Source organism: Lampetra fluviatilis, chromosome 20, assembly GCF_964198595.1.
Source record: "Lampetra fluviatilis chromosome 20, kcLamFluv1.1, whole genome shotgun sequence".
Classification (NCBI taxonomy): Eukaryota; Metazoa; Chordata; class Hyperoartia; order Petromyzontiformes; family Petromyzontidae; genus Lampetra; species Lampetra fluviatilis.
In genome coordinates, this window is record NC_136294.1 from 1,185,440 (window position 1) to 1,196,058 (window position 10,619).

The following is a 10,619-nucleotide window of genomic DNA, read 5'->3' on the forward strand; positions in this document are numbered from 1 at the left end:
CGTGGCGATTTCTATCCTCGCCGGTTCCTTGTCCTGAGTGTGCGTGTGTGTGTGTGTGGGGGGGAGTGTGTGTGTGTGGGGGGGAGTGTGTGTGTGTGGGGGGGAGTGTGTGTGTGGGGGGAGTGTGTGTGTGTGGGGGGGAGTGTGTGTGTGTGGGGGGGGAGTGTGTGTGTGTGGGGGGGAGTGTGTGTGTGTGTGGGGGAGTGTGTGTGTGGGGGGGAGTGTGTGTGTGTGGGGGGGAGTGTGTGTGTGTGGGGGGGAGTGTGTGTGTGGGGGGAGTGTGTGTGTGTGGGGGGGGAGTGTGTGTGTGTGGGGGGGAGTGTGTGTGTGTGGGGGGGAGTGTGTGTGTGTGTGGGGGAGTGTGTGTGTGGGGGGGAGTGTGTGTGTGTGGGGGGGAGTGTGTGTGTGTGGGGGGGAGTGTGCATGTGTGTGTGTGGGGGGGAGTGTGTGTGTGTGTGGGGGGAGTGTGCATGTGTGTGTGGGGGGGAGTGTGTGTGTGTGGGGGGAGTGTGTGTGTGTGGGGGGGAGTGTGTGTGTGTGGGGGGGAGTGTGTGTGTGGGGGGGAGTGTGTGTGTGGGGGGGAGTGTGTGTGTGGGGGGGAGTGTGTGTGGGGGGGAGTGTGTGTGTGTGTGGGGGGGAGTGTGTGTGTGGGGGGGAGTGTGTGTGTGGGGGGAATGTGTGTGTGGGGGGGAGTTTGTGTGGGGGGGGAGTGTGTGTGTGGGGGGAGTGTGTGTGTGTGTGGGGGGGGAGTGTGTGTGTGTGGGGGGGAGTGTGTGTGTGTGGGGGGAGTGTGTGTGTGTGGGGGGAGTGTGCGTGTGTGTGTGGGGGAGTGATTGTGTGTGGGGGGGAGTGTGTGTGTGGGGGGAGTGTGTGTGTGTGGGGGGAGTGTGCGTGTGTGTGTGGGGGAGTGATTGTGTGTGGGGAGTGTGTGTGTGTGGGAGGAGTGTGTGTGTGTGGGGGGAGTGTGCGTGTGTGTGTGGGGGGAATGTGCGTCTGTGTGTGGGGGGAGTGAGTTTGTGTGTGTGTGAGGGGAGTGAGTGTGTGTGTGTGGGCGCGCTTGTAAAGGTCACGGAAGCCACCACCCACCGGTAGATGGGGTCATGCATCACCAGCATCTTGCTTTCATCCCACGCCCACTCCTTCTTCTGCACGGCGAGAGACACGGGTGGGGGCGAGTGGGGGGTGGTGACATCTGAGTCTGTAGCAGCGTCACACAGCAGCCCTCCGATGCGTCTCACACATCGTCATCGTCTCTCACATGTGGGTCGACGTTTTCAAATATGGATTCTTTCCCGAACCGGCAAACAGGGAGCCGCTGTCGACTTCTCTGGGTCTCATCAGCGTGGTGTGGTGGCGCTGAAGGTCGAGTCGGAGGAGGCTGGGGGGGGGGGGGTCTAACACAAGGTGATGCACTACTTACTGGTGAAGTTCTGATGGGGGCAAAAAAAAACCCTTTTAAAAATATCTCCAGCCAGCAATGCAAGGTCCTTAACATAGGCCAGAGAGAGAGGGTTGAGATTGTGATGTCGTGTTGATGAGCATGCGCGTGCTTGCGCGTGCGTGTGTTTGGTGTGACCGTGTGTGTGTTTGGTGTGACTGTGTGTGTGTGTTATCGTCGGGGTGTTTGTAAACAATGTAATTGTCTGCACGTGTGTGTGAAGACCCTGCTGGCCCTGACAGGTGCTCGTTAAAACCAGAACTTTGCCCCAACAGGCTGCAGGACAGAGGATATAATTGTCCTAGCGCGTGCGTGTGAGTGGGTGTGTGTGGGTGGGTGTGTTTCAGTGGGTGTGTGTCAGTGGGTGTGTGTCAGTGGGTGTGTGTCAGTGAGTGAGTGTGAGTGGGTGCGTGTCAGTGGGTGTGTGTCAGTGCGTGAGTGTGAGTGGGTGCGTGTGAGTGCGTGAGTGTGAGTGGGTGCGTGTCAGTGGGTGCGTGTCAGTGGGTGCGTGTCAGTGGGTGCGTGTCAGTGGGTGTGTGTCAGTGGGTGTGTGTCAGTGGGTGTGTGCCTGCGTGTGTGTGTGTCTGAGTGGGGAGCGGTGGTGTAGCGGTTAGCGCGCTGCACTATGAATCCGGCGACCCGAGTTCGATTGCTGCTTACGGCCAACACCAGTGACGATTATCTGAACCTGTCCCGGGCCTCCTCCCCTAGGTTGACTCAGCCTCAATTGAGTACCTGGTGCCATGTGTAAAAACATTGCCACTAGGGAGACAAAGGCGGTCGGGCGTATTGCTGGCCACCCGTTCTGGCCCTCATAGGTGCTGGCTAACAGCAGTGTGCGTGGTGAGGAGGCAGTGTGTGTGGTGAGGGGGCAGTGTGTGTGGTGAGGGGGCAGTGTGAGTGGTGAGTGTGAGTGGTGAGTGTGAGTGGTGAGAGGGCAGTGTGAGTGGTGAGGGGGCAGTGTGAGTGGTGAGGGGGCAGTGTGAGTGGTGAGGGTGCAGTGTGTGTGGTGAGGGGGCAGTGGGCAGTGTGAGTGGTGAGGGGGCAGTGTGAGTGGTGAGTGTTTGTGGTGAGGGGGCAGTGTGAGTGGTGAGTGTGAGTGGTGAGTGTGAGTGGTGAGGGGGCAGTGTCCCCGTGTTACCGTCATCTTGCGGAGCGCCGCCGGCTTCTTGCGGAGCGCCACCTTCACCCCGTCGACGGACACCGCGATGCAGACCTTCTTCTTCTTGATGTTCTTCGCCTTGAACTCGTACTGCGGCGACACGGCACAGCACCGCCGGTGAGAACCACCAAGGCCGAAGCCGCTCCCGATTTGGCTCGCTAAACACAAACGCTGCTGCAGAAACTTGGAGCAGAGTGGCACGGCTCTAAGAAGGGGCCTCAGAGGTAGCTCTGTGGTATCCGCTTGCGCGGGCTGTGCTCCGGCCGCTCGGAGATATTTGCGGATGGATCCTTCGTCACATGCCGCGATGCCGCGACCACACTCACAAAGATCCCCCGTGTAGCCTTAACAGTCCGTTGGGGAAAGTGCTGTTAGCGAGCACCTATGAATGCCAGCACAGCACAAGAGGGGGTGGGTGGCCAGCACCACGTCCGGCCGCCTTTATCTCTCCAGTGGCGATGTTTAAACACCGCATCAGGTACTCATTTGAGACCGAGTCGACCTAGGGGAGGCCCAGGACCGAATCAGATAATCGTCACTGGTGTTGACCATGAGCGGGAATCGAACTCGGGTCGCGGGGTTCGTAGCGCAGCGCGCTAACCGCTGCGCCACCACTCCCCATTCTCACACGCTCACACACGATGTGTCACGTTGGCACCGCACGTGCAACTGCGTCGCGGGAGACTCGAGGATAATCCCAGGGTCACGAGCCGCTTGCGTGCCCCTTGTGTGCCACTTGCGTCTTACAAACCCGGGCGTGACGACGAATAAATAAATAAAAGTTACAGGCATCCTCGGAAACTAATGACACCGAATCACCTCCTGCGTTGGGCACGGAGCGATACTCGCCGACATGAGGCCCTGTGGTATAGCAGCGTCCCACGGCGCATCCAGAGCCCGTCGCGACCAAGGTGCCCTGTGACCTTGTGCGCTCATTGTAAAGGTAAAGGCGCAGCCCTGCAAGTGCTGGCTCACGCCACCGCTGGCAGAGTGGGCCTCAGCTAGAAGGAGCTACGCTGTTTTGGAATTGCATTTTGCGATACAGAATAATCGTGTTGTTCGATTTCGCTGTTGTGATTTGCAGTACAATACTCGACTTCCCAGTACGAACACGCGATCTTCATCTGCACGATCACTCGACGTGAGGCTCGCCACAAGTCCGCCGACCGCTGCGATCCTACGAGCCGTCACGACTCGCGCTGCCGCCTACACACTGGACTGTTTGTTCTTGTAACTTTCTGAGCCGCCCCTGCTCGGCATCTGTGAAAAAGAGCTTTGTGGCCCATCGGATTCCTCCTCGTGCAGTCTCAAAAAATTCCGAGGGAGTGGAGAGAGGCTGGAAAAGTGAAAGGAGAGCGAATTCCCCTGTGGGGCCATCGATCACCCGTGGGCACACGACTGGTAAAGCACTCACGTTAATTGGCGCTGTGTTCCTTCCGTAAATATTACACAACAGCAACAACAACAAGAAAATAATCAATACACCCATTTAATTTCGACTTAACGAGATTTAAGGAAACACGCGATGCGGTGATCGTGGATGTCGTGTCGTGTGATGCGGTGATCGTGGATGTCGTGTGATGCGGTGATCGTGGATGTCGTGTGATGCGGTGATCGTGGATGTCATGCCGTGTGATGCGGTGATCGTGGATGTCGTGCCGTGTGATGCGGTGATCGTGGATGTCGTGTGATGCGGTGATCGTGGATGTCGTGTGATGCGGTGATCGTGGATGTCATGTCGTGTGATGCGGTGATCGTGGATGTCGTGCCGTGTGATGCGGTGATCGTGGATGTCGTGTGATGCGGTGATCGTGGATGTCGTGTGATGCGGTGATCGTGGATGTCGTGCCGTGTGATGCGGTGATCGTGGATGTCGTGTGATGCGGTGATCGTGGATGTCGTGTGATGCGGCGATCGTGGATGTCGTGTGATGCGGTGATCGTGGATGTCATGCCGTGTGATGCGGTGATCGTGGATGTCATGCCGTGTGATGCGGTGATCGTGGATGTCGTGTGATGCGGTGATCGTGGATGTCGTGTGATGCGGTGATCGTGGATGTCGTGTCGTGTGATGCGGTGATCGTGGATGTCATGTGATGCGGTGATCGTGAATGTCGTGTGATGCGGTGATCGTGGATGTCGTGTGATGCGGTGATCGTGGATGTCGTGCCGTGTGATGCGGTGATCGTGGATGTCGTGTGATGCGGTGATCGTGGATGTCGTGTGATGCGGTGATCGTGGATGTCGTGCCGTGTGATGCGGTGATCGTGGATGTCGTGTGATGCGGTGATCGTGGATGTCGTGTGATGCGGTGATCGTGGATGTCGTGTGATGCGGTGATCGTGGATGTCGTGTGATGCGGTGATCGTGGATGTCATGTGATGCGGTGATCGTGGATGTCATGTGATGCGGTGATCGTGGATGTCGTGTGATGCGGTGATCGTGGATGTCGTGTGATGCGGTGATCGTGGATGTCATGTGATGCGGTGATCGTGGATGTCGTGTGATGCGGTGATCGTGGATGTCATGTGATGCGGTGATCGTGGATGTCGTGTGATGCGGTGATCGTGGATGTCGTGTGATGCGGTGATCTTGGATGTCGTGCCGTGTGATGCGGTGATCGTGGATGTCGTGTGATGCGGTGATCGTGGATGTCATGTGATGCGGTGATCGTGGATGTCGTGTGATGCGGTGATCGTGGATGTCGTGCCGTGTGATGCGGTGATCGTGGATGTCGTGTGATGCGGTGATCGTGGATGTCGTGTGATGCGGTGATCGTGGATGTCGTGCGATGCGGTGATCGTGGATGTCGTGTGATGCGGTGATCGTGGATGTCGTGTGATGCGGTGATCGTGGATGTCGTGTGATGCGGTGATCGTGGATGTCGTGCCGTGCGATGAGTCGCTGCAGCGTGGCGGCCACCGAACGGTGTCTCTCAAATTCCCTTTCCCACTGCCAGAGCCGGACCATCGCGGGGCCAGCGTGGGTAGTGGTGACTGGGTGAGGAGTGGGGGGGGGGGGGTAGTGGTGACTGGGTGAGGAGTGGGGGGGGGTAGTGGTGAATAGGTGAGGAGTGGGGGGGGGTAGTGGTGACTGGGTGAGGAGTGGGGGGGGGGGTGGTGGTGACTGGGTGAAGAGTGGGGGGGGTAGTGGTGAATAGGTAAGGAGTGGGGGGGGGTGGTGGTGACTGGGTGAGGAGTGGGGGGGGTAGTGGCGAATAGGTGAGGAGTGGGGGGGGGGTAGGGGTGACTGGGTGAGGAGTGGCGGGGGGGGTAGTGGTGACTGGGTGAGGAGTGGGGGGGGGGGTAGTGGCGAATAGGTGAGGAGTGGGGGGGGGGGTAGTGGTGACTGGGTGAGGAGTGGGGGGGGGGGGTAGTGGTGACTGGGTGAGGAGTGGGGGGGGGGGGGGTAGTGGTGACTGGGTGAGGAGTGGGGGGGGGTAGTGGTGAATGGGTGAGGAGTGGGGGGGGGGTAGTGGTGACTGGGTGAGAAGTGGGGGGGGGGGGGTGGTGGTGACTGGGTGAGGAGTGGGGGGGGGGGGGTTAGTGGTGAATAGGTAAGGAGTGGGGGGGGGTGGTGGTGACTGGGTGAGGAGTGGGGGGGGGGGGGTAGTGGCGAATAGGTGAGGAGTGGGGGGGGGTAGGGGTGACTGGGTGAGGAGTGGCGGGGGGGGGTAGTGGTGACTGGGTGAGGAGTGGGGGGGGGTTGTGGTGAATGGGTGAGGAGTGGGGGGTAGTGGTGAATGGGTGAGAGTGGGGGGGGGTAGTGGTGAATGGGTGAGGAGTGGGGGGGGTAGTGGTGAATGGGTGAGGAGTGGGGGGGGGGGTAGTGGTGAATGGGTGAGGAGTGGGGGGGGGTAGTGGTATATGGGTGAGGAGTGGGGGGGGGGGGTAGTGGTGAATGGGTGAGGAGTGGGGGGGGGGTAGTGGTGAATGGGTGAGGAGTGGGGGGGGGTTGTGGTGAATGGGTGAGGTGTGGGCGTAGTGGTGAATGGGTGAGGAGTGGGGGGTAGTGGTGAATGGGTGAGGAGTGGGGGGGGGGTTGTGGTGATGGGTGAGGAGTGGGGGGTAGTGGTGAATGGGTGAGGAGTGGGGGGGGGGGTTGTGGTGAATGGGTGAGGAGTGGGGGGTAGTGGTGAATGGGTGAGGAGTGGGGGGGAAGTGGTGAATGGGTGGGGGGAGGGGGAGTGGGGGTCGTGGCTACATTCCCAATAGGTGAGAGGCGACAGCTACTTATTGAATTCACGTTGCTTTACGACCTTGCAATATACGAAACATCTTGGAGGAGTTCCAAAGTGGAGCCGTTGGAAGACGGGGAGGGGGCGAGAGGGAGAGCAGGCAGAGACCGAGAAGGCTCTCACGCTCGCTCTGCACGGCGCTCCGGTGGCGTTTGTCCAACTGAATTCAGTTTCCTGAGGAGGCTCCCGGCACGTGGACCGAAACGTCGGACGTCGTAGTCACGTACATTTCGACGTACAAAGTAATTAGTGCTTAATGTGAAAGTCCAACGAGGATCAACAAATGTCCTTAAGATCATCACATATTAGGAAAAAAAGTTTTGCTGGCTGGCTTGAGGGACGGACGGACGGTCACGACTGACTGAAGGACGCGCGGGCTCGCTCGTCTGACTACGAACAGAAATATCCATCGGTGCGGCAGCTTGCGCACACGGACAAACGCGGAGGCAGACGGGGCTCTGCGATGTGAGACCGGGGACACCAGGCGAGCCTCACACCTCCAGTGGCTGCAGAGGTCACACCAAACCGTTTGTGTGCAGTACGGCGCGTACACCAACCAACCAAAGTATGTAGGAACCCCGAGAAAGATGATCGAAGTGACAAATCGGCCGGATCGTTACACGGCCTAACAACAACAAAAAAACAAACCCCTGACAAGTGACCACCGGTAAATATCGGCCGCGAACAACCCGCGGGGCTGAGGTCGAGCCAAGACGCCGACGCGAGGGCGGCGAGCACGGCGGTGGCCGGCGGCCCACGAGTCGGCGAGGCATCGTCGAGACGTCCCCGAGCTCACCGAGCGGGAATCGAACTCGCGCGCCTTTAGAGCAAGGGTCAAACGCCCCGAGCACCGTGGCGTGGGGCACCCGGCCAACGTGGAACGCCGAGCCCAACGGTTCACCGCACGCTGCAAACTTTGACCCCCCACGCTGGCAGGTTCACTGCGGGGGGGCGTCATCCAGCAGTGGATTGACAAAACCAGGCGGCACGACGATCAATAGCCCACTCGGAACGAAGCTCGCCGCTGTCGGCTCCACGAGACTGTGGGTTATCAAATTACCCCCCCACTCCCGCTTCCCCCCCCGCCACCAATTTTCGTTTACATCGGATGAATGCGTTCGCGAGTCTGCATGGCGTCTTCCTGCCCACTCCACCTCTCTCTCTCTACCCCCACCCACCCCTCTCACTCTCTCCTCTGCCCCTCGCTCGCGTTCCACAGCGAGCTGCTACTGTACACCACTTGGCGCGTCCCGAATGGATAAATCATTCCGGCGCGGTGAAGCTCTGGATCGCGGCCTAAATGCTCGCACCCAAACAAAGAGCAAGTTGTTTGTTACGGGGGCACCAGCGTCCAACCGCCGCCTCTTCCTCCACCTCCTCCTCCGAGTTGCTGAGTTCCGTTGACACGAGACGTCGCGCGTTTCCTACGCTGCCGCGCGGGCCTTCTGGGAGCGCACACCTTGAGCAGAGTTCACTCAAGACAAGCGGAAGTCTCGAGACGGGTTTCTGACATGACGGCGTCTCACTTGAAGAGATTGGGCTCCAATAAATATTCACTCCGCTGAGGATTCACTCCGCTGCAGATTCACTCCGCTATAGGTTCACTCCGCTATAGGGTTCACCCCCGCTGCAGATTCACTCCACTATAGGTTCACTCCGCTATAGGTCACCCCGCTATAGGTTCACCCCGCTATAGGTTCACACCCGCTATAGGTTCACTCCGCTATAGGTTCACCCCGCAATAAGTTCACCCCGCTATAGGTTCACTCCGCTATAGGCTCACTCCGCTGCGCATTGTAAATACGCCACCACAAGGACAGACGAATGATTGGACTCGCGACGCCGGGCCACGATGACATTTTATCGAATTGCGGTCAAAGTCGACCGGGGCACTCCTAATTAGCATGCAGGGCGCGAGACGGCGGCCTACAGAACACGCACCGGCCACACCGCCGTCACCGGCTGTGACAAAGCGAGGATTGGCCACGACACGCCGGGGGTCAAGACTAGGAATGGAGTGGCAGCCAGGCGAGGGGGAATGCGCCCGTGGTGGGGGGGGGGGGGGGAGTAGAGGGGATCGTCCACCGTGGAGACGGAGCGGCGACCGACGGAATCGTATCGCGCGCCGGGTCAGTGGTCGCGTCGTCGTTGTTGCTGCATCGTCGCAGGACCGCGAGGTACGGCGATTGCTCGGGGAGGGAGGCGTTCATCCAGCAGTGGGTAGAGCACAGATAGCAGGGCAGGAGGAGCATCAATACAGTTGAGGTTGCCCCACGTCGTGCCCCCACGTGTGCCCCACGTGTGCCCCACGTGTGCCCCACGTGTGCCCCACGTGTGCCCCACGTGTGCCCCACGTGTGCCCCACGTGTGCCCCACGTGTGCCCCACGTGTGCCCCACGTGTGCCCCACGTGTGCCCCGCACGTGTGCCCCACGTGTGCCCCAACGTGTGCCCCACGTGTGCCCCCGCGCGCAAGACGCACACTGACGTCAGTCAACAGCCGTCAATTATTTTCTAGTTTACTTCACGGGGTCGATCCGCTAATCAATGGGATTTACCGATCTTACTCGTGCATCAGCAGCGGATTGATCATGGCTGATCATGGGGTGGTGACAATGCTTTGTTGAAAGTGCCGCACGAAGGAAATCTTCAGCCTCGTAGTTGCCCCGTGGTCAAATCCGATTTAACAACGTCAATAACAAATCAATGAACACACACACACACCGCGTTCGTCTAGAACGCCGTGTGGCTCTTTCAAATGAATAATAAAACGTAATCATCGGCGACGCTTCCGGCAAGGGGGACCTTCTTCACAGAACGATGTCTCCTGCACTCATTTTTACCCCCCCCCCCCACCGGTTCAGGCCACCGTGTTATTGTGGAACGCGCGGCGCGTTTCTGGGTTCGCAGCAGCAGCAGCAGCCGCGGCAAGCACAATATTAACAGATGCATCTCCCTGCTGAAAGCCTCGTGCAGTGGCCTTAGGTAATCATCATCGTCGTCGTCATCACCACCGCGATGACGATGCCACAAATGCAATTTTCAATCTGCAGTTCCTGGCCGTGCTGCATACAATTTGATTAATAACCCGCACTGTGCAAACACCAATAATTGTATCTGCACACTCTAATTAATTATACAAAGTAAAGTATTTGAATAATTAAAATGCTCTTCTAACAAGAGCCAAGATGGCTCTTGAATGTCATCCGCTTCCAATGGATGTGTCACGTGCGAGAGGAGGCCCAGTGGGGAGATGGAGCATCGAAATCTGCTCCTTGCGCGTGCCGGTTCCATCCACGGGTTCATTGTTGCATCGTTCGACTGTGAGGGGGCCGCCAGGTGGAGGGCCTTCATCCAGCAGTGGACTGACCCTGGCTGATGATGATGATGATGGTCATAGCCCTTGCAGCAGGGAAATTAATAATGCACCGAGCAATTGTTAGCAGATACAATTACAACTATAATTCATTCATATCACGTGACGCACGTTATGCATTTACACATTCACCGTTTGATGATGACAGAATTACGTCCACATTCTGCGACGTGTTTTCTTCTCTCCGGTATGGTTAGATGCTCTCGGTACGCTGTGTAATGTTTGCGCAGCGTGTTTTGGCAAAGTAGGCCAAATACCCTCCGAGAGGCGAGCCCCCCCCCCCAACCAGATGCCCCTCCCGTGGAGGAGCCTTGCTCCGGCAGCGACGCGGAGAAAGCGCTCGCAGGGCCGCACACCTCTCGCCGGCGATCCTCCTCTTGAGAACGGCGGCAGCGGCATCAGCGGCCA

At 58.6% G+C, this 10,619-nt stretch overlaps 1 protein-coding gene across 2 annotated transcripts in view; it reads right to left on the reverse strand.

Annotated features, from left to right (window-relative positions):
- LOC144937819 (carboxyl-terminal PDZ ligand of neuronal nitric oxide synthase protein-like) overlaps nt 1-10,619 on the reverse strand; it is a 56,068-nt gene that overhangs the window by 13,242 nt on the left and 32,207 nt on the right. For both annotated transcript variants that reach the window (XM_078865308.1, XM_078865307.1), the window contains exons 3-4: nt 2,580-2,690; nt 1,087-1,145 (exon numbers count right to left, since the gene is read on the reverse strand). In XM_078865308.1, the coding sequence (XP_078721434.1) occupies nt 1,087-1,145; nt 2,580-2,690 (170 nt within the window). The remainder of the gene's footprint in view (nt 1-1,086; nt 1,146-2,579; nt 2,691-10,619) is intronic.